Source organism: Cnephaeus nilssonii (genome assembly GCF_951640355.1).
Source record: "Cnephaeus nilssonii genome assembly, chromosome: 19".
Lineage (NCBI taxonomy): Eukaryota > Metazoa > Chordata > Mammalia > Chiroptera > Vespertilionidae > Cnephaeus > Cnephaeus nilssonii.
In genome coordinates, this window is record NC_137090.1 from 3,966,139 (window position 1) to 3,984,483 (window position 18,345).

Consider the following 18,345-nt stretch of genomic DNA (forward strand, 5'->3'; position numbering starts at 1 on the left):
CTAATACAGTCCCTGCACATTGAGTTCCCTTTCCACACCTGCTTCCTGGGAGACCTGGACTAGCACAATGGGCCCTTAGTATGGGGAAGTCTAAAACAAGAGTATATAGTCCTAGCCGGTTTGGCTCAATGAATAGAGTGTCGGCCTTTGGACTGAAAGGTCCCAGGTTCGATTCCGGTCAAGGGCACATGCCTGGGTTGTGGGCTTGATCCCCAATAGGGGGCGTGTAGGAGGAAGCCAATCAATGATTCTCTATCATCATTGTCGCCCCACGCTGCCTGCTGTTCAGATGTTTCTATCTTTCTCTCCCTCTCCCTTCCTCTCTGAAATCAATAAAAAATATATTAAAACAATAAAACAAGAGTGTACAGGAAAGATCAGCATGTCAGGCCATATGCCGTGGGAAGAAAGAGTTTGCACTTGGCCCTGGCACAAGGCCTTGGAGAGAACATTTCAAAGAGAAGCAGAGTGTGGGAAAAGAGGGGAAGGACACATTGTACTGGGAGGAAGAAGTGGAGAGAATTAGCGTGGAAGTTCAGGTGCCGAATAATTAATAAATAATAGTATAAGAATAAACTCTGGTCCTAGCCAGTTTGGCTCAGTGGATGGAGCGTTGGCCTGCAGACCGAAGGGTCCTGGATTTGATTTTGGTCCAGAGCATGTACCTCAGTTGCAGGCTCCTCCCCAGCCCAGGCTCTGTGCAGGAGGCAACCAATTGATGTTTCTCTCACATCAGTATTTCTCTCTGTCTTTCCCTTTCTCTTCCATTCTCTCTAAAAACCAATAGAAAAATATCCTCAAGTGAGGACTAAAAAAAAAAAAAAAAAAGAATAAACTCTGTGTTTCATGTACTCACAACTGTAAACCTACTTTGCCCCACCCTGTACACACACCCAAGGGCTGGTACCCAGCAGTCTCTCAGTGAGTGAATGAAGGGACGAATACCATAAATGAGTGGATAAATGCCTTAGTTTCAAAATGGACAACAGTTACTTTGCAAGGCAAGCATCCAGGGGAAGAATAACCATGCACTAAAAATAGTTCATTCATTTTCCATCAGTTATTTACTGAGCAACTACTATGTGCCCAATGTGGTATTAGCCACTGGGAATACAGCCCTAAAATTCAGAGTGGGAGAGATGCAACTAACCGGGCTCCGTCACCTATGCACAGATTGGGTTCCGATAGCAGATTAGCTGTAGTTGGCAAGTCTACACTGACCAAGAGGAGTGTGGGCTTGAAGTCGCTGTATGTATTTCCACCAAGACAAATACCTTGACAATATTTGTTTATAGGACACCTTTCCCCAAAGTTGACAACAAAAATCTATTGAGCGATGAGTGACATGAACTCATGTAACACATCAGCGACTCTGCTTGATTTCTGAAATAATCATGCATTTCTACAGGAAGAGATAAGATGTTAAAAGTGATTATCTTGGGGTGGTGAGATTAGAGGCAATTAAAACTTTTTTTTTAACCTTATCTGTGTTTTCACAATATTTTTTAAATCTCTCAATTTGTTTATGTGATGTATCATGTTTATTGATTTGTGGATATTGTACCATCCTTGCATCCCTGGGATAAATCCTACTTGACCATGGTGTATGATCTTTCTGATGTAATGTTGGATCTGATTTCCTAGAATTTTGTTGAGGATTTTGGCATCTATGTTCATGAGGGATATTTGCCTGTAATTCTCTTTCTTTGTGTTGTCTTTATCTGGTTTTGGTATTAGGGTAATGACCTTGCAAGTGTTCCTTCCTCTTGAATTTTCTGGAATAGTCAGAGGAGGATAGGTTTTAGTTCTTCTTTGAATGTTTGGTAAAACTCCCCTGTGAAGCCGTCTGGCCCTGGGCTTTTGCTTGCTAGAAGCTTTTTGATAACTGCTTCAACAATTTCCTCCATAGTTATCGGCCTATTGAGATTTTTAGATTCTTCCTGATTGAGTTTTGGGAGGTTGTATTTTTCTAGAAATATGTCCATTTCCTCCAGGTTGTCTAGTTTATTGGAATAGAGTTGTTCATAGTGTGTTTCACAATTTCTTTTCCTAACATGAACATGTATTGCTTTTGTATTTAGACCAACTTCTTGTTTTGAATCACAAGCCACAGATGGTTCTAGTGGTCTAAGTGATACCATTGTAATTAGCTAATTAGCTAGGGTTTTTTGTTTTTTTTTTTCAGTGTAAAATTTTTATTTTTAGAATTAGGCAATGGACTCAGGTTAGATGATCTCAATTTTGTTGGCAACATCCAAAGCATCATAGTCAGGAGCCAGTCGAACACATGCCTTCTTCCCTCCATCAGGCCTGATCAGGCCGTTGACCTTGGCCACATCAATGTCATAGAGCGTCTCCACAGCCTGTTTGATCTGGTGCTTGTTGGTCTTGACATCCACAAGGAACACAGCGTCTTGTTGTCTTCTAACTTCTCCATGGCTGACTCGGTAGTCAGGGAATTTGATGGTGGCACAGTGGGCAAGCCCAGGGAAATTTGGGAACACATAATCCCCTACACAGAGGAGTTGGCTCTTGTTGCTCTAGGCTTCCTTACATTCGTCTGTATGGCCCACGACCATGCGGACCCCACATGCAACGGACTGATGGGTGCAGGGGGAGCACGAGCTAAGCCTGCCTGACTCTGAACTGCACTGCACGCACCCGGCAAGGAAACTCTGGACACCAGCCCGAGGGACGCCACAGCTACGCTTCTTCCTTGGTGGGACAAAGGGAAACGAGACCTTGGAAACTCTGGGAGTTCATTCCATGCAAATAAAAACCACTCATTCTCCTACACAAGTCTCAGAAAATGCTTTTTCTTGGGAAATTGCAAAAAGTCCACTCCCACGAGCAATGAGGGGAGACGAGGACCTCTCCCCACCGGTAACACAAGGTCTGTTCTCTTCTGAACCACATCTGAGAAAGAGGTGTGTGTCGGGGGGTCATCCTTGAGGAGCTGCAAGGGGAAGTCAAAGGGGCAGAGAGCAGCTGGGTGGACCAAAGCCAGGGGCAGCTAAAGGGGTTCAGAGTGGAGGCGGCTGCTGGGTCTAGGTGGCGGGTCTAGGTTTTGCAGGGTCTTCTCTACATTTTCTGTTGCCACAAGAAGGCTGCAATGAACCGTCCCAAACACAGGGGCACAGAGTGAGTCTGTGAGTGAGCAGTTTGATCTGGGTGGTGCTTCTGGGCTCAAGCGGGCTCCCTTGGGTGTTGAGGGTTGGCTGGCTGTTGGCTGGGGCAGCTTGGCTCTGCTCCACGTGTGTCTCCATCCACCCAACGCTAGCCTGTGCGTCATCACGGCAGAGGCAGAGGTGAGTGAGAGCAAGAGGGAACGCCAGAGGCCTCCGCGGGACTGGTGCACCGTTACTTCTGCTGGGTTTTCTTGGGAAAGTAGGTCACAGGTCTGGTCCAGACTCAAGGATGGGATGGGGGTGCCACGGGGAGGGGATAGACCCTCCCCTTCAGTGAGAACAAAGGTGGAGTAAAGAGCAGAGGGTGGGGCCATCTATCACTGGCCTGATGCTTATACAATGATGAGGCCGCTTTTTAGGAAAGAGGACCTACATCATGAATACAACATTGGGTACAGGGCTTTGAAAGGAGCCTGATCCGGTGAGGGGTGCTGCCGGTTAAGCTCCATCAGCCTCAGGGCAAATCTGCCTCTTCCTCACTTTCACAGAGGAGTGGGGAGCTTGAAGGCCCTCGGAGAAGAGCTGAGAGGGGGCGCCATGTCAAGCACACACATGCACACATGCACGCACACATACACGTAGGTGCTTAGTGCAGGAGGACTCTCAGATGGCCCGTTCCATCCCTTCTTTTATGTGGGAACCTGTGAGCCTGCGGAGGTAACTGACTCCTGCGAAGTCAATGGCCAAGCCCAAACTAGGGCCGCAAAGGGTCTTTGAGGACACAGGGCCCCCAGCACAGCCCACCTCTCCTGGAGTCCCCAGAGGCACTTGTTTAGAGGAGCAGTCTTGCCGTCACTCAGAGACAAACAGATAATAACTCCCGGCTCTGCACTCCAAGGGCAGCCTCCGCGGGTGGGCGGGGGCCGGTGGCCCAGGATCAGGGGGCCCGGCCACAGGCAGAGCCCCGAGCAGCTCCGAGGCGGTTCACTCCCTGTACTCATGCCCAAGAAAGGCAAGGAAAGCTCCTGCCCCCTTGGCTTCTCACCCCCATTGGACAGTTGATCTTGTGAAGTGAAAGGCGGGCTCTGGCCACTTCCTGGAAGAGCCCTGGCTAGTCAGCTGCTGCGTTTTTCTGTGCAAAGAACCCTCCCGCTCTCCTATTCGTTCCTGATTCGGAAGGAAGGCCTGAGGTCTCCCCTCGGGACTCAGTGGCTCCTCAAGATGTCAAAGGATGTGTGTGACACATGGCAAAAGTGGCTCCAGGAGTGAAATACGAGAAAGGCTTTATCTTTTCCTAACCTCTGAGCCCCCACCCTGAGGGCTTGCTGGGATCCCAGTGCGGGAGGGAGATGAGGGGATGAGCACCAAGTTGTAGGAAAAAGGGAGTAAGACCTGCAGAACCAGTGGTTTTTCTCTCTCTACATCAGCAAAATAGGTTTTATGGGGGGGGGGGGGGGGGAGGGGAAGACGGTGAGGCCCGAGGGAGAATAGCCAAGTGTAATGAGCTGGTTTCTTTTATTTTTTAAAAGATTATTGATTGATTGCTCAGAGAGAGAGAGAGAGAGAGAGAGAGAGAGAGAGAGAGAGAGAGAGATTGAGCCAATGGCCAGGGCACAATGAAACAGTTTCTTCATTAAGGATCCCTTGGCGTTACTGACAAGTTTCTGGAAGATTCAGGCTGGGGTTGATATCCATGGGCCCTTACCTGGAGGGCTGGGGCACAGCAGTGAGTTTCCGGGATGTCCTCAGGACAGAGGCCCCCTAGCCCCTTGGACAGCAGGGGCCCTGTCTTTGAGCCCCTTTCTCTGCAGGCTGGGTTTTGATAGCCCCTTGGCCTGATCTTCATTCCAATCTCCCGTCTAGAATCTCTCCCCTGACTTTCTGACTTTGGCCCCAAGTCCTCCTACACCCGGTTGAACTCCTGACCTTCTGGGCTCCTGAGAATCTGGCTACACCTGAAATTCCAGGTTTAGGATATGTGTCCAATGCTTGGCTCTCTGTTGGAGCTGGGCTCCCCGCCTCCAGTCCAGAGGGTTGAGTAAGAGCCGGCCTGACCTGGTGGGTCTGTGTCTGCAATTTCTAGAAGACAGAGCAGCACTGCAAGTTCTCTTTCAGTTCTATTCACCAGTGAGTGAGTCTGTAGGTTGCACTAGCTTACTGGCTAGACCCAGGAGGACCCATGCGAGGCTGAAAATGTACCTGTTGATGGTCTTCCCTCCCTTCTTGTTGTATTCAGGTGAGTGGGGGCTGGGTCTGAACTCATGGGAAAAGCTTATGGGCAGGAGGAGCTGGCTAGCAGCAGGAGAAAGGGGCCCAGAAGGTGTCCTGCTGAGAAGTAGACCCCATTTCTAAGTACTTCCTCCAAGCCATGAGCCCATGCGGCTCATCAACTCAACATCACCAGAGTTTCAGTGGCTACAGTTGCCAATGAAGAAATATGCAGCATGGCTTTCGCACTGAGCCCAGCAGAAGGCATAATTCCTAACCACCCCGGGGGCTGATAGTTCAAGATGGACAGCTGTATGGGGCCCATCGGTCAAAGCAGAGGAGCTCTGGCTGCTCAGGAGAGCTGGTGAAGCTTGCTCCTGGACCTTCAAGACTGTGTTAGAAGCCAGGGAGGCGTTGGGAAAGGAGTGAAGGTGGAAGGTGCTTGAGGGAAGGAAAGCAGGAAGGTTGCCAGACAGGGAGGGGGAGGTGATTCCAGGTCTTTGAGGCAGAAGGAAGTAGCAGAAGTTGCCGAGGGACTGGAAAAATCAAGAGGAGGTAGCTTGGTAGGGTGAAGAGGAAAGGAGGGGGACAGAGGGTTGAAGTGAACTTGAAGTTGATGGATACCACCGGTTTGATTAAAAATTAAGGGGATTGTCTTGAAATGTTGGAAGGCTTCAGGGCTTGGTCTTTGGGCTTCTTCTCTCTGTGGAGTCACTCCCTTGTTGATCTCCACTCCTCTCTTGGCTTTAAATGCTATCTGTATACAGATGACTCCCAATCCTGTATTCCTAGTCCCTGGACATCTTCCTAGATTCCAGAATCTTCTACCCAATTGCCCATTGAATAGCTTCACTCAGATGTTGACATTTCAAATGTGACCTGACCACTCCTGCCCCCTTGAATTCCTTTCTGTCCCACCTTTGCATTGGGAACCTCCATCCTTCTAGGTGCTCAGGCAAAACCTGGGCATCCATCTCCTCTAATATCCCGTAATGACCCCTTGTCAATGTAAGACAGATTCTGTCTCTCCTCTAGTCAAAACCTTCCATTGACCTCCCATCCTACTCGGAGTAAAAATCCAGCTCCTTACTGAGCTACCAGTTGATCACTATCTGAGTTCTTCCACCACATCATTGCTCTGGCCTCTTCTCTATTCTTCTTCCCCTGGTTCAACCTCTTTATCACTGGCCTCTTAGATGTTCTTGGAACATGTTAGGCAACTCCTGCCTCAGGGCCTTTGCACTGCTATTCTCTTGAGCCACAGGTTCCAGTCCCTCACATCTTTGCTTCTCATGGAGGCCTTCATTGATGACCTTAACTACAATAACAATTCCTTTGCATCATTTTTCTCCACTGTCTGTCTCCTCCTTTCCCCCACCTTGATTGAATATAAGTTTTAGAGATATTTGCACGTATAAACATACCAAGTACAGATTAGACAAAGGGTGAGTTGAATGAGTGAATGTATCAAATGGCAATGAAGCTATGTGACTGCTGAAACCACCCCACCCTTAGACCAAATCTTTCTACTTTCACAGAACTGAACTATTGAGACTCTTAACATTAGAGAGGACACACATTGCTCATGGGTATGTAAGATGGTGCAGCCACTTTGGAAAACAATTTGACATTCTTGAATATGCTAAACATATGGCCATCATGTGACCCAGCAATTCCACTCCTGGGTAAATACCCAAGAGAATTGAAAATATATGTCCACGTAAAAAGTTGATGCAAATGTTCACCCCAAATAGCCCAAAAGTGGGAACAACTCACATGTGCATCAACTGATGGATAAATAAAATGTGGTCTGTCCATACGATGGCTTGGCATGGGGATAGACAAAGGGATCAATGGGTCAGCAAGGAAAATCTATAAGTAACTCACATATTTACTTTTTGACAAAGAAACCAAAGCAATTCAGTGGAGAACATGGGATCAGTGTGATATGGACTCCGTAGTTGGCTTCACTGCTTTGGTCAAGGTCAAAGACCCTCCACCCGGGTGCTTGCTATGGAACCACTAGACCCACTAGGTGCGGCCTCTGCACAGCCAGGGGAGCGGGTGCAGCAGCTGGACCTCCTGAGGCCATCAGCGCAGGTCAGGAGCAAGCACACTCGTGTGGAAATGGGTCCGCTGGTACTTCCTCCATGAGACCAGCTTAACACAGAGATGCTGCAAAAGGACAAAGATTTACGGGCCACGGGGAGCGGGAGGGAGTGAATTATAGGAGGTAATTATTGCTGAGAGTCAATGCTTTTGTTTCCTTGAGCTCTGCAGTGGCGCTGTGAGGTGATTTTGAGGTGGCTCTGAGCCAGTGGCACTTTGAAGGACAAAGGTCTGTGTTGTGGCAGGTGAATTCCTTCCTTGACTCTGTCCCACTCATCAGGCCTTGGACTTGTTGGTGCTGTTCACAGTGCAGAAGGCTGCCGCCCGACCCTTGAGGCAGTGGTGCGGGAGGTGACAGATATATGGACTTGTGTTTTCCAGACTCATCATATACCATCTCGGGACCAAAAGAAGTGAGAGGCCAGGAGTGGCACTCATTGTCCGTGCACTGTCACTATGACCCAGGGTGGGAGACCTACAGGAAGTGGTGGTGTCGTGGGCATGACTGGTTTAGCTGTGAGGTCCTTGTTATAACCAATGGATCAGAGGAGGTGAAGAAGAACCGTGTGTCCATCAGGGACCATCCGAGAAGCCTCATGTTCACTGTGATCATGAAGGAGCTCAGGCGAGAAGATACAGACACTTACTGGTGTGGGATTGAGAGAAGTGGATCTGACCCTGGGGTCCCTGTTAAAGTGACCATTGACCCAGGTAAGAGTACGTGCACATGTGTCTGTGTCTCATCAGGGCCTGCTCTGCCCTGCTCCCTGAGGTCCCTCTCCAGTGACTGAACTCACTCAGATGAACTGCCACAGCGGGGGGTTGGTCCTGAGGTCTCAGGGAACCGCGGCTACACGCTTAGGTTGGGAGGCTCAGGGTTTCTCTTAGATGCTCTTGGGGCTCCCAGGACCTCCCCAGGATGGATCAAGCCTTTCTGGGCGCATTTTTTTCTCTGTACAGCTCACCGCCTGAGTCTGTTGCCCATAGAGACCACGGTGATGGCCCCAGTTTTAGCTCATGGGCTGAGGGAAGCCTGTTCTGTGGGAGCCAATTCCTGCCAAGGCTTCCCTGGTACCTCTGGTGCCCTGTGTCCCTGTTCTTCCTGAAGGTTGGGGCCCGGGCTCATAGCCGCTGTTCCCACCCCTTGTCCATATCTGGTCTCAGGCCTGGGTAGCTGCCAAGTGCAGCACGTTCCTCGTCTCACGGGATCTCGAGAAGGATCCTGAGAAGGAGCTCCCCCATCACAGAAACTTAATAACTTGTCCAAAGGAAAGGCTCTTCCTGAACATCGTGATTTTGCTCAGGGCTGGCCCTGACCTGAGAGGTCATAGCTCTTGGATATGTTAGTTACCTGGTACGTCCCCATTCTGCTCTTGTCCTTGCTGGATAAGTAAGATGGGGGAGGTATCGGCGGAGGCCCTGCCATAAACAGCGGGAGTGTTTAAAGTTTAGCTGAACTCCAGCTGCCATTGACCTGAGGCAATCCTGGGCCCCCTGAGCCTTCCAGGGCCTGTGTGATGACCCCTTGGACCTGTGCCCAGGTCTCCTACAGCCGAGGAGGCATGAGTGGTCCAGCTGGAGGCCCCTTCCCGTGTTCCTGCCCCAGGCTCTGCAGGCCAGGGCAGCCCACATTCCTCCCTGGCTCCAAGCTATGTGCAGGGCTGCGGGTGAGATAGCAGGAGATTGCAATGTAATCTGTTCTGTATGATAAGCAACAACTACAGTGCCGACCCCCACCCCCACCATCACCTCCACTGCCAACGTATTCACAGACGCCCCAGAAGACAGCACTGGCTCCCTGACTGTGACCAGCCACCACTCTGATGGCAGGTAAGTAAGCTTGGACGCTGCTGTTCCCCCTGGCCCCCTTGTCCCAGACTTCTCCAGTGTAGGACCCTTTGTAGTCCCACGTCCCAGCCAGGATGCCAGGGGCCCTTCCACTTGCTCTCAGGCCACAAGTGTCCTTGGTGAGCTGCCCGCCCCCATCCTGCGTCCTGGAGCTCAGTGCAGTTTGGAGGTTTGTCAGTTCATTCATGCATCCATCCCACTTCCACTGAGTTAAATTCTCCTTGGCCGGCACTGTGTTGAGCTTAGGTCGCATGTCCCATGCAGAGCTCAGAGTGTGGGAGATGGAGGAGCAGGCATTCAGGGCAGAAGGCATGGCCAGGGTGTGTGGGCACAGGGTCATGGGGCCACAGTGCCCCCTGGTCCAAATTCTGGGGGAACAGAAAGGGCCTGGGGAAGCCCTATTTCTGTTATGAATTCCTTGTTACTGTTATGGCAACAGCGGGGATCCTGACAATTCCTGGAGTCTCTCGACCACCCGGCAGCTCACAGAGGACTTTCTTGCCTGGTTTCCCCTTTGTGTGGTTCTGTGTCCCAATCTCTTCTTCTTCTTATAAGAACCCCAGTCATTTCCTTCCCAGAAGAGCAAGCAAGGGCGAGAAGAGTAAGAAATAAGGAGAGCGGGTGGGGGTTGAGGGGCAGTGGAAGCCAATGTCAGCCTTGGCCATTTTCTTGGAATGAAATGGGGCTGTTATGGGATTTTGAGCACAGGAGGGAGATGCTGGAACTTTGGTTAAAAGCATTCCCTGGCTGCTGTGCTGATGATGAACTGTAGTGTGGTGTGTGTGTGTGCGTGTGTTGGAGAATGTATGAGTTTCCTGCGGCTGCCATAATGAAATAGCACAAACTGGGTGGCTTAACACAAGACAAGTTTATTCTCTCACAGCCCAGGAGGTCCACAATCTGAAATCAAGGTTTCGAAAGGGTTGGCTCCTTGGAGCTCAAGTGTGTGGGCCGATGGCAATGACCTTAGGCCCATTTCGGGTGCACAGACACTTCAGTGAAATTCCTATGGTTTCCAAGGCGGCACTGAGCTGATGTGGGGGTAGAATCTGTCCCATGCCTCTCTCTTGGCTGTTGGTGGCCGGCAGTCCTTGGCACTCCCTGGCCTGTGGCTGAATCGCTCCAATCTCTGCCCCTGTTGTCACATTTGGTTGCCCAAATTTTCCTTTTATAAGGACACTAGTCATTGGGCTAGGCCCACCCTAATCCAGTATGACATCACCTTGATCACATCTGCAAAGATCTTATTTCCAAATAGGTCATCTTCCTAGGTTCTGAGTGACATGAATTGTGGGGTGGGGGACACTATGTAACCAGGTCAGAGGACCAGTGAGGAAGCAGGGAGACCTTGCCGGTGCCTGTTATCATACCACTTCTCTTAGGCTTCTAGACCCATTGAAACTACCTTGTGGAACCCTCCTCTCATTTAAAAACAACAACCATTTTTGAGGGCGCCCAGGAGTGGGGGTTCCCAGGCAGGAAACGGCAAGCCAGAAGGTGTGTGGCCCTGTGTGCTACCGGCTGGGTGGGAGAAGGCCCAAAGGCAGGAGGTGAGCAGGATTCACAGGTGTCTTCTGTTGTTTCCAGTGGCGCCTCCCTGAAGCTCTGCATCTCCCTGCCCCTCTTCATCGCTCTGGTGCTGCTTGTCTTGGTGGCAGTCTCACTGTTGGTGTGGAGGGTGGTGAAGCGACAGAAGGAAGGTGAGAGGACCTGGCTGGGGCTGGGCTGGGCTGGGTGGAAATGTGTGGGCCCATGTCGACAGGGTTGGCTCCCTGGAGCTCAAGTGTGTGGACCAATGGCAATGACCTCACGCCCATATCAGGTGCGCAGACACTTCAGTGAAATTCCTATGGTTGCCAAGGAGGTACTGAGCTGACATGGGGGTTGGGAAACACACACACACACACACACACACACACACACACACACACAGACAGACACACACACATGCGAATGTGCACACACCTGCACGAGCACACACACACACGCAACACAACACACGGCACGCGCACACACAGATAACACACACGTGTAAACACAGATTACATGTATGCACACACATGCGTGCATGCACATGGGTCATACACAGAGTCCTCTGTTGTTTTTTTAAAAAAGGTTGGTTGAGATTCCTACTTTTGCTCCTCCTCCGCCCCAGCCATTCACTCACAAGCCAGCATCATCCAACAGGGGATGTGGCCTCAAACAAACCCTCCTCCTGTCTGGCTCCCCTTCCACATCCTCACATAATGGCACCACCCCCTTCCCAGAGCCCACTGGGACCTGCGCTCTCTCTCATGGGGTCCTCTCCAGCCCTCCTCCCTCCCCACATCCTGGGGGATCTTATAATCTGGGAGGAGGAAACCTGGCCCTGTTCATCATGTTTTCCCCCGAGTGCATTGTCCATAACTCATGTCGTAGGTACTCTCTGTGCTCCTCAGTATCTAGACTTTTGAAACTAAAAATCTGGGGGGAAAACATCTTGTTTCTTTGTTGTCTCTAAAGCTGGGAGGCGAGGGGAGGGCCACAGGACAGACTGAAACGGGAACCAGCGAACACCTGAAAGCCGGTCCATCTGGTGCTGACCCAGTTTGAGCACCCCTGGGTCTCCACAGATGACTTTTACTGATGGGCACCCGTGTGTCAGGCACAGCCAGGCGCCGGCCATGCCAGGAAGGGCAGGCTCAGCCACCCAGCAGCCCTCAGCCCACAGCCCACCTGAAGTCTAACCAGAATTCGGTGGGACACAGGCAATGAGACGGACATACATCAAGTGCAGTGAGAGCTGGGGAGAGGGGACCAGACAGCCGGGTGGCTGGGGAAGGTCGGTGTGAATGACAGATGAGGTAGAGCTTCTGGTTGACATTATAGGATGATCCTGGGATGGCAGTGAGGGAAACAATCCCAGGACACTGATGGCTGGCTGGGGCCCCCAATCAGCTGATGTTACAGTTCTGTGATGAGGGGAACAGAGGAGCTGAGATCCTCTTATTTTTCAAGTCGAGAAATGGAAGCCCAGAGAGGGGAATGCACCATGTCACAGACTGTGTCATCTGCAGAGACAGAATTGGAACCAGGTCTCCCTTCTGGAGCCTCATTCACCTCTTTTCACCTCTTTTCTTTTCTTTTTCTCTCCCCCAGACCTGGGGACTCTCCCAGTCTTAGGATAATCTTTCTAATTCTGGTTGTTTTTGTCTTTTAGCTGCTGGGATACCCCCAGAGCAGGTAAGAGAGTCCCTGAGTCAGACCAGATATACCAGACGCACGTTCCCCCTCTTTTCTTATTTTCCGTCTCCCAGGGGCCCCGAGGTTCAAATGTGTCAGACAGACCATGTGCCCAAATCCTCCCAGCTGCAAGGCCTGGATGAACGGAGGGGGTGCTGAAAACAGCCAGGAGGGAGGGGCAGGTGTGGGAGACTGGGAGGTGGGGGCTGCAGGGGAAGCTGGGAGATGGGGGGCCAGAGCAGCAGAGGGGCTGGTGACCTTCTGCGAAAGAGGAACCCGGGCTTCCTCTCCCAGGTGCTCCAGCCCCCGGAGAATAATGCCTACTATGCCAACCTGCCCTGGAAGCAGACAGGAACGCTGCCCAGCTCTACCAGGAAGAGGGCCCCCACACAGCCCTCCTCCTCTGCCCAGGACGACCAGGGGGAGGTGGAGTACATCACCATGGTGGGTACTTGGTGGGGCTGCTGTGGGCCTTGGATACATCATCCCTGCTTTGAGGATGGACTTTCTCCCGCCCCTGTGGGCACAGAGGAGGGTGGGTGCTGGGCAAAATCACAGCCATTGAAAGACTTGCCTGCTGAGCTCTGCCAGGCGCTTGGCCTTCGGAAGTGTCTCCATATCAGGTCTCCACATGGGGGACTGGGAGCCTGGTCAGTGGAGACCCAGACTGGCCCAGTGACCTGGGAGCACACGCAGAACGTGCTGCCCTGGCCTGGAATTGAGGGAGAGTCTCTGCTGTGGCTGGAGCTCAGGGTGCCCTGCAGGGAGGAGGGAGGCGGGGCTGGAGGGCCTGGGAGTGGACTTCGAGTTCCTGAGGGGCGTGTCCCCCAGCCTCAGGGAGGAAGTCAGCCTCCCTGACCTGTGTGCGTCTTTGTTACAGGCCCCCTTTCTGGGGACGAACGTTTCCTATGAGGCTCTGTCTCTGGACAACTTGGATCAGGACTCAATCTACAGCAACACACAGGACTTCATCACCCCCTTTCCCAGCAGGAGCCAGGAGGAGCTCATCCAATTCAGTGCCATCAGGAAGCCTTAGCTGTGCTGAGGACCCCCTGTCCGACCCCACATGAGGCCTGTCAGCACCTTCCTGCCTCGTCTGCTTTCTGCTCCCAGTCCTCTCATCATCCCCAGACCGGAACTGGGCTCCAAGCCTGGTCTCAGGGGGCTTCTGGGAAATAGAAAGGGGTCTCCCCATATCCCTTCCTCTCCCTCATAGTTTGGGAAGAGACTGGGGCTATCGTCTATGGCAGCTGAGGGAGGAATAATGATGATCATGACAATAATAGTAATGAACCTTTATTTATTGCTGCTGTGTGCGGTGGGCTGAATAATGGTTCTATGTGTGCTAATCTCCAGAACCCGTGAGCGTTAGCTTCTATGGCCATTGGGGCTGGGCAGATGTAATGAAATGAAGGATTTGAGGAGGGGGAGATTATTCTGCATTATCCTGGCAGGCCCTAACTAGAATCACAAGGGTCCTCCTTACAAAAGGGAGGCAAGAAGGTCACAAGAGAAGGCGCTGTGATGATGGAAGCAGAGGTTGGAATGATGCGGCCAGGAGCCAAGGAAAGCTGTCGCTTCTAGAAGCTGCAAAAGTCAAGGACTGGATCCGTCAGAAGGAGCCAGCCTTGGGGAGACCCTGACTCCAGAACGTACGAGAATCAATGTACCTTGTTTACTTGAAGCCAACAATGGATGCGGCAGCATTGGACACAGACGCCCTATTGCGGTGGGCACTCTTTCCTAAGTGCGCCCCTTACAGTTCCTCATTCCCTCCTCAAAGCAGCCCTACCAGGCGCCTCCATTGTTGCCCTGTCCTGCGGTCCAGAGAGGGTCAGTGACTTACCGAGTGTTTTCACCAGCAAGCGGATGAGTTGGAATTTGAACTTGGGCATTTTGTCTCCAGAGTCTGGGCCACCACCCTGCACTGTGGGTCTAGGGAGGATAGTGTGTGTGTGTGTGTGTGTGTGTGTGTGTGCGCGCGCGCGCGCGCGTGCACAGGCACGTGCACTCACGCAGGGATAGTTAGTGAATATTTACAAACTCCGAACTCACCATGCTTCTTCTAGAGTCCCGGTAGCCCTCTCTCCAGAGCATGTCCAATCCCATTGTCTCCATGGTGACCAGCCTCATCCAAGCTACCATCCAGTCACCTGGCTGGAGTCCCTCTTTCCATCTGTGTCCATTCTCCCAGCAGCCAGACCTGCTCACTCCCTGCTTATCACCCTTGGTGGCTTCTTCTGTAGCCTATGAGGCCACCGGGACCCATGGTCTCTGCCTGCCCCTAAGACCCTGTCTCTGCCATCTCTCCTGCCCCTCGCTGTCCTTCATCTCCAGGGGCCTTCCTGCTGTCCTCTAACAGGATAAGGCTTGTTCCCATCTCAGGGCGTTGGCAGGTGCCTGCTCTTCTTTCTGGAACCCTCTTCTTGCAGCTGGATGAATAGTTACCTACTGTTCATCATCACATCTCAGCTCAAATGTCCCCTCTTCGAGCGGCCTTCCCTGACCACCCTAGCGGGTGCAGTCCCCACAATGCCTCTGATTTTTCTCTGTCACGTTGCCTTGCTTTGCTTCCTTCATAGCATGCACTGCTTCACGAATTTTATTTGTGGGTCTGTTGATCCTCACCCGAGGACATATATTTTTTCCATTGATTTTCTTAGAGATAGTGGAAGAGATGGGGACACACACACACACACACACACACACACACAGGGAAATGCAAATAAGAGGAGGGAGCAGATGTTGGCATCAAGTTCAGGGCATAGGAACCACTTGCTAGGGGGACTCTGGAGCTGCACTTATTTAAACAATTATACCATTATTTCCCCTGGGAGGATGGACCCAGGCTGCGCCCAGCTGGGAAGGGCATTGCCCGCGTGCTCTGCAGGTGAGCAGAGGAGCTGCCACCTCCATCCTCCCCTGTGGGCCTCAGGGAGGGCTTCTCTGGCCTGAGCGGGGAGGTGGAGACAGGAGCAGGCCGGGGTAAATTTAGAGCCACTTCAAGTGGAAGTTCAACACTTCCCCCGCCGGGTGCTCACCTCTGGCTGTTTACCTCCAGCCAAGCTGGGTTTCCTGCCCTGAAAATGGAGGAAGTCAGAGCCCTTCCCCAGAGCAGCTTGTAAGAGGAAACATCAGCACACCAACAGTCATGTGTTTCAGGAACTTTCTCACGAAAGGTCCCAGGGACTCTGCCTGAGAGGGGAGCGCGCAGAGGGGGAAGCCTGCAGAGTGTGGAAAATGACGTTGGGGGGTTGGTCTGAGTCACCATCCTTTACTGCTCAGACTGTCCAGGAGGACCAGCCAGCGCCACACCCCATGCCAGCTGCCTGTCCTGGGGTCTGGGCAGGACCCACAAGCCAGCCATCACCAGTGATGTAACCTGCACCTCATCTATTTTCTGAGTCTCCCAGCTTTCCAGCAAGAGGCAAACAAGCTGCCGGAAACCTTCTACAGGGAGTGGAGCCGCTCACTTTTCTGGGCTTTCCACCATATAGCAATTCTCTCCTGGCAAGTTTCTAGGACTATTAGACACAACATCTGGCTGCTCTGTCAAAACATGAAATGATTCTTCCTCCTCCATAATGGTAACCTCTGGGGAGGAAGAAGGAGGGAGTGTGTGGGACGGGGTATGTGGGGGGAGTTCTGGAAGGCTGGAAGGTTCCATCTCTTTACCTTGGTAGTGGTTGCCCAGAGGTGCTCACTTTTGATAATCCATCAGGGTGTACCTGTAGGATTTGAGCTTTTCTTGTGGTTGCTATACTTCAATAAAAAGTTTATTTAAAAACCGTTCTTCCTAGAAACTATGGTTGGAGGGGAGCCTATATCCCATGGTCACTGCATGCTAATGAAACAGCAGGAATTACTGTACAGCAAACTTAAAAGATAAGACAAATACATTGATACCCTGCCCCTTTTACAAGTGGATTTTTAAGCGGATGACAATAACAAAGTCATGCACAATAACAAAATAATATTAGGTGGAGGTAGTCAGCATTATCATAGGAAAAAAAAAACTTTCTACCCACATCTGTCACTCTGTTGGGCACCCAGAAGGTTTAAAGCCAGCTTCTTCTCTCAAGATGCTCACACCCAAGCTGGAAACATCAGACATTTATTAGCAGTTTGTTGATCTTTCCCAATGTGTTGTGAAAGTTCTCATGGGTCACGTTCCGCATTTCATGTGTGAGTAACTGAGGTGGGTAAAACCATACTTGATCAACAATTTGAAAACTGTGACCTCCAAGTCTTAACCTTTCAAAAGGAATATTTCTATCCTTATAAGATGGCTTAAGCTTGGACCCATATATCTAGTCACCAGGATGCTTTTGTAATTGACTGGTAATTATGTTCCTCTGCTTGCATACACTGTCTATAAAGGTTAGACTCAAAAAAACACAGATTTGATAAGAGTTTACTTCAAACTGTAATGGTTTTAAAACTTTCAGACTGGGGCAGTTGTTATAAATTCTCCTCTTCTATACCCTACGGGTTCAGAGGCCTGGAGGGAGAAGTCACATGGACTGTTCAAATCTACAGACCTGCTCCCTCCAATAACCGATCTTCCTTTATCTGTGTCAGAAGTAGCCAGCATGACTCAGGGCTGTGCGTCTGAAACTTTAATGTGTATATTTGTTTCCTAAGGATCCTGTTAAATTACAGATGCAGATGCAGCAGATCCGGGGAGGAGACTGAGGTTTCAGCTCTCTAACAAGCTCCCAGGCGATGCTAATGCTGCTGCTCTATGGACTTGTACAGAGAAGACATATTAGACACAGAGTCAAAATTCCTGGCTTCTAGTATCAGCTCTGCCACTTTCTACCTTGTTTCCTTGGACAAGTCACTTTGGCTCTCTGGACTTCAGTTTCCTCAAATATAAACTGTGCCACAAGGGAAGAGGGTGTGTGGGTTTGTGTGTGTGTGTGCATCAATGGAATTTTCAGAAGGGTATTTTGATTTTTAATAATCTCCAAGTACAGGACAATGCACAGCCTCTCCGGGGACCAACGAATAAAGTGATATTAGCAAAGTAGAAACGATAAGGATGGAATAAGGAGTAATGAGGATCCACAGTGGCTTCTTGCAGCAAATAGAAGGTTCTGATTCTTTCAAAGCAATGGGTGGTGGATGAAAAGTGTTGCCTAGAGCGAGGCTGCCACTTTCCCCAACCATCGCTTCAAGAGTCGACCTACGTTACTGAGAACTGAGTTGCATAAGGAACTTGAACGAGGAAAGCCACGGATGAATAAGAACTTTGAAATGAGCCAACAGTTTCAGGAGGATATGAGCAAGTTAAGGCTGGAGGGCAGGTTTCTGGAGTCACGAGGGAGTCTGGTTTGAAAACAACAGTTTTTTTTTTTTTTTTTCCTGCTGCAGATCATTTCTGTGTCTAATTTTAACCAAGTTGGAAGTGAAAGTTTTCATGGGCCTGGGGTGGGAAGACAAACAGCCTCCCCAACAACCGTTCAAATGGATGAGAGGCAGGAGGGGGTGAATGAGAAAGGGACACCGGCGATTTAAATGAATGAACGAAGCTCCTGACAACCTGAGCCTCTGGCGGCGGCCCCTCCCCCAAAGCACACGCATCTCTGGTTTGAGCAGTAAACAGGATCCAACAGAAAGGGCTCCCTAGGCTCACAGACAGGGGCGAGTTTCTTTTTAAGTCCCCAAGCCAAGTCAGGGGAACAGACAGAACTCCTGGTGAGGGTGCCTTCTCCCAGCGTTGGGACGGGGGAGGGGACCTGGAGGGGAGTCTTACCTTATGCAGGACATGCTCATGGAAGTCAGGGCCAGCTCCCCCCTGGTAGGAGTCGAGTCTCTGCAGGTCCAT

General features: G+C 50.9%; 2 protein-coding genes across 4 annotated transcripts in view; one reads left to right on the top strand and one right to left on the bottom strand.

The window, feature by feature from the left end:
- The window catches only part of RAB37 (RAB37, member RAS oncogene family), a gene marked incomplete at its 5' end in the record, with an annotated part of 31,154 nt that extends 12,809 nt beyond the window's left edge, over window positions 1-18,345 (bottom strand). The window contains one exon of the mRNA XM_079797807.1: window positions 18,274-18,345. Within this exon, the coding sequence (XP_079653933.1) occupies window positions 18,274-18,345 (72 nt within the window). The remainder of the gene's footprint in view (window positions 1-18,273) is intronic.
- LOC307115709 (CMRF35-like molecule 1) lies at window positions 5,211-16,099 on the top strand. Of its 3 annotated transcripts, none has more exons than XM_079799082.1 (7): window positions 5,211-5,364; window positions 7,827-8,156; window positions 9,158-9,275; window positions 10,881-10,993; window positions 12,493-12,515; window positions 12,810-12,959; window positions 13,396-16,099. In XM_079799082.1, exons 1-7 carry the CDS (start codon window positions 5,322-5,324, stop codon window positions 13,549-13,551), a joined length of 933 nt encoding a protein of 310 aa, XP_079655208.1. In that variant the 5' UTR covers window positions 5,211-5,321; the 3' UTR covers window positions 13,552-16,099. The 3 variants fall into 3 exon arrangements, with proteins under 3 accessions (XP_079655208.1, XP_079655209.1, XP_079655210.1); XM_079799083.1 differs by having other exon boundaries at window positions 9,218-9,275; XM_079799084.1 differs by having other exon boundaries at window positions 5,276-5,364; window positions 8,023-8,156.